The sequence below is a fragment of the Gadus chalcogrammus genome, chromosome 3 (assembly GCF_026213295.1).
Source record: "Gadus chalcogrammus isolate NIFS_2021 chromosome 3, NIFS_Gcha_1.0, whole genome shotgun sequence".
In the NCBI taxonomy this organism is placed as follows: domain Eukaryota; kingdom Metazoa; phylum Chordata; class Actinopteri; order Gadiformes; family Gadidae; genus Gadus; species Gadus chalcogrammus.
In genome coordinates this window covers 5,060,268-5,065,267 of record NC_079414.1, presented here as the reverse complement: position 1 = coordinate 5,065,267, position 5,000 = coordinate 5,060,268, and the positions used below count along the sequence as shown (strand labels likewise).

At 44.6% G+C, this 5,000-nt stretch overlaps 1 protein-coding gene across 2 annotated transcripts in view; it reads right to left on the bottom strand.

The window, feature by feature from the left end:
* Positions 1-5,000, bottom strand: part of tenm3 (teneurin transmembrane protein 3) — a 140,828-nt gene that overhangs the window by 93,334 nt on the left and 42,494 nt on the right. For both annotated transcript variants that reach the window (XM_056585538.1, XM_056585529.1), the window contains 2 exons: positions 707-880; positions 330-394 (listed from right to left, as the gene is read on the bottom strand). In XM_056585538.1, coding sequence (XP_056441513.1) covers positions 330-394; positions 707-880 — 239 coding nt within the window. The remainder of the gene's footprint in view (positions 1-329; positions 395-706; positions 881-5,000) is intronic.

Genomic DNA, 5,000 nt, shown 5'->3' with positions numbered 1-5,000 from the left:
CACGTGTGTGTGTGTGTGTGTGTGTGTGTGTGTGTGTGTGTGTGTGTGTGTGTGTGTGTGTGTGTGTGTGTGTGTGTGTGTGTGTTTGTGTGTGTGTTCGTGCGTGCATGTGTATGTGTGTGTGTGTGTGTGTGTGTAGGTTTGCGTGAGTGTATATGTGTGCATGTTTAAGTGTGTGGGTGTGTGTATGTATGTATGTATGCACGTATGCATGTGTATGCATGTGCATGCATTTGTGTGTATCGGCATGATGTGCTTATGTATGCTTGTGTTCTTGCCGAGTGTGTATCTGCACGTATGTGTGTGTGTATGTTTGTGTAGGCTCTTACCGATGCAGTAGCACAGCAGGATGGACAGCAGCACAGACAGTCCTACTGCACTGAGAGCCGTGCACCTGTAAGGAGACACACACAGCCGTTCAGTTCCCTGCTGTCGATCACCTCCCCCCACCCCGCCCACTGCTCTCAGCCTATGTGCCTGGCTGCGTGTGACCCAGGGGAATAAGAAAGACTATCTATGTGGGCTAAAGAAAATCAACATGCATTAAATCCACAAGTCAATCAGCCCTGGAAGCCGTCTTTGCCCATGTTAGATGATGGTTAGTGGATAGAGATAAGGCCGTGTAAGGACAGGGAGATCTACAGTGTGCCGGATGAACGGGACCCCGGGGACCAATCGCACGCTGTGAGTGAGGGCCCACGGTTACCTCCACGAGCAGTACTTGGAGGACTTCTTAAACTTAAAGGCGGAGCGCGAGAGGGTGTTCCTGGGCAGCGGCCGGGTGGGCGGGGAGTACACTGAACCCGTTGCCATGGTGTAGCCTGGGGTCGCCGTGGAGAAGAGGGGAGTGGTGCCTGTGCCGGTCTTAAAGAGGAAGTGCCTGGATAGAGAGAGGAGGACAAACTCAGTTATCCATCAATCACATTCAATGATCCATGCTTCATGTGTAACAATACAGTGCATACAGAAGGACCAAGGTGCATGTGTTCCTCAAGCACCTTGGTGCAGGAGAAGCTTGGTTCCAATGTGGTGAATGGCAACAGCTTAATCCTCTAACGCAGCCTTACTACGGCCTTGGAGTGCTGCTCTGAGCACATCCTACTCTCAACAACACGCTTGACAACAGAGTACAGACAGGAAAAATGCGTAATTGTAAAGGTTGACAAGCAACGATGTCTTCTGTAGTGAAATATCTGATTGGCTAATAAGCCTGGAGTAATTACCAAGGTCACAATGTGTAATTAATGACAGAACCTCTTGCTAACGAGCGGCTGTAATTACAATTAGAATGCTTTGTAATGAGGTTGTGTGATTAACAATTAGAACCTATTATAACAAGGGCCCTCCAATTAATACCTGCCTCCAGGCAAGAAACAGAGAGGAGAGAACGAGGAAGTACAGCGAAGAGACAAACACAAAGTGCGTAACGAAGAGAGACAAACGCTACTCAAAACATTATGGATATACTAGAGTAACCGCTATGTTACCGGGAAGACTGAGGTATACAATATACATACTGACAATTAGACACACAGAAACACTTTCAGTCTTTGGCCTTGTAGGCTTCCCATACGAGGCGTTTCCAATCAATGCCTTGAGAGGCTAAATGAACAGCGGCTCCTTGGAGCCTCGGCAGAGCTTAGCCTAACAGCATCCTGGGACATTAAGTGAATGATTGGCAAAAAAATGTCACCCATAAACCCGCACTAAACAGCACTCGCGGGGGTGTCCAAATAACCAGGACACAGGCCAAAGCACATTAACCAGACCCAAGGTGTGTGAGGAGATTGCTTAACAGAATTTTTATGAGGTCAATGCAATATTTTATCACAGAGAGCGCCAGGCCTTAATTGGAGGCAGGCTTTTATTACAGAAAGGCCAGCATTTCTAATTTATCAATAATGATTTATCGTGATATATACAACGGTAATGCATTACAAATAAGACTAGTATGGCCTGCAGACAGTTTATGCCAATTACCAATGATAGGATGTTAACAAAGATATAAATTATAAGTAATGGCTGTTGGCCTCATTGTGCAATATCCATTTTTTTAATATTTTTCCCAATGCACCATTGCATTTTGTAAACAGTATTGACATTTCATAATGCCAGTATAGCAGCAGTAAATTATAGCAGAAAACGAAATATATAATACTTTTAGGTTGTTCACAGTACTAGCGTACAGCATAAGCCTTTCATACACCCGCCCCGTACATTTTGACCTCAGGAAATACAGCATCCAATTTATTTAAACAAACAAGCTAAGGCCAAAGCCTGCTAACGTCAGCTACATCGCTGATTTATTTCATCTTATTGCAGTGTGTGCATGTATAGTTGCACTCGCACACATTGGCAGAACAAGTCCTTCTATTGTCATCTCATCAAATAAAAAGGGCCTCTTACACACACACACCCACACACGCACCCCCACACACAGACTCACACACATAGAAAGCACTGAAATAAAAATTAGGTTTGCATATTAACCGCAGTCACACTCACAGTGTGCTTGTCTGTTTTTCTGTGTGTCTCTGTGTGGTTTATGGTGGCTATAAAACAGGCTTTGAGATGGCTTTATTTAGGTGTTTTAATGTATTTTGCCCTGCCTCCGCCATCTTACCGTCATCTTTACTCAAGATTCATTGAAGGAGCTTTTATTAGTCTGTAATTTTCCGCACAACCCGCGCAACGTACCATTCATGGCTGGGGCTTCTTGACATTCAAAACAATCCTTAAACATCACTTAGGTCCGTAAGCTATTTTGCCTGTGTGTGTGGGAGCCTGTGTGTGTGGGCGCCTGTGTGTGTGTGTGACTGCATGAACACGTTGCTGATTGCATGTTTGTGTGTGCAGGTTTTCGTATGCAAATGTGTGTTGCATGCATGGCCATGTGTGTTACGGTTGCCTGTTCATTATTTACCACCAGTTGAAATTGGCTTGAGCCTCAGGAGAGATGGGGAGAAGGAGAAAATATTATATTATGTATTCATTCAGAATTGATAATAGAGACTGGGAAGTGGGTACTACAGAATACACACACACACGCACGCACGCACACACACACACACACACACACACACACACACACACACACACACACACACACACACACACACACACACACACACACACATACACATACACACACACACACACACACACACACACACACACACACACATACGCACAACAGACACACAAACACGCACAACAGACACACACTCACAGACACACACACACACACACACACACACACACACACACACACACACACACACACACACACACACACACACACACACACACACAATCTTTTGTTAGAAGTTTCTTGTTCTTATTGGTATGATTGTATAAAGAAGATTTAAGTGCAGACAGCACGAAAAAGAGATGAATACAGAAGGTACAACCATGCAGAATGAACAACGGCTCGTAAAATGACTATAACCAATGTATGTTTTGTAAATGTCAGTATTTAGCGCACCATGACCACTTCGCCGTGCAACAACAATGCTGTCCCTGCATAATGCAATACATTGCCGGCAGACCATCACCTTCATTGTGTGTGCTTTATTCATGCTTGGAGCGTTGCAGACGTTGGATGAGTAATCCTTTAGAGAGGCCATTGTTGTATTAATATATAAACTTTCTGTAATTTGTTCCGTGCCTAGTACTGTTGGCATGGCCATGGAGATGCATGTGTGTTAAGACGCACATTACGTGTGTGTTGATATTCAAGTGGGACTTTGCTGGCAAAAAAGTGTAAAAGATCTGTGACTAATGGGATTCATGCTAGTTTATGTGTAGCCCTAGCACGCCGTATCTCATGAAAACAGACTCTCTGGCGAACATTGAGGATCTGTGTCACCATCTTCTTCCTAACATGAGATGAACCACCTAACACTGTGTGTCTGTGTGTGGTCTGTATGTGTGTGTGTGTGTGTGTGTGTGTGTGTGTGTGTGTGTGTGTGTGTGTGTGTGTGTGTGTGTGTGTGTGTGTGTGTGTGTGTGTGTGTGTGTGTGTGTGCGTGTGTGTGTGTGTGTGTGTGTGTGAATTTGACACATAAACACACAAATGTATGGTTGTCTGATGCAGCAGTGAAAGCCTGATTGGTTAAAGTGCTGAAGCACTGAAGTTAGAAGTGAGCACTGAGTTAACATTCCATTCCATCAGTTAACATTCCATCAACCCCCCCCCCCCTCCTAAAAGTAGCAATTCAGAAGGTAATCTCTACCTCAGTGTATCCAGACTACCGTGTCTGTCAACATATGCCCAGGTCGCTTTGGTTAAAATGTTTGGATGTGATCATAACTTTATCAGAAAGCATCCTTTGCCGCAGCTCAGAGCAGAATGACAATTATGAACAAATGATGAGAAAAAAACAACATATAATAATATGGGAAGGGAAACGACGTAGCGAGAGGGTAAATGATATGTAAATAGTAAATCGTGGCAAATAGAAACCGTCCAAATCGACTTATTGGACCAAAGACAACAAAAGCCTTTTGAAAAGAATGGGATGTTCATGCAGAAAATAATGTCTCTCAAAATGTGGATCTTTTCTCCAAGTCGGCTGCCGCAGCGACAGAGAGCGTAAGGAAAACCCAAAGGGTGAGTGTGAACAAAGCCCAACACAAACAGCAGTGATAAGAACAACCATTACACAATAGTCAAAGCCCTGTGTTACGCTGATGGCACACGGTTTCTTTCCACAACCCAAACACAACAGTGGGCAGGGTGTGGGTCAAAGCAGAAACTGGTAATAGTTTTCAGGTCCAGATTCAGTGTTCAGTCAAAGATAGCCGGTAGCCACTGGGTTCCCTTCCCTGCTCGGCCGATTGCTGTTTGTTTGAGGAACAGAGTGCGGCTGGGCTTTCAGAGGCTCATTTCTGGGCTCTGTTTACCCAGCAAACCTTTCTTCCAAGAGATAAGTCAAGATATCTTTGCAGCAACACATCTTATCCTTTAGCGGTGAGATGCCCCAGCAGGGGGTGAAGGA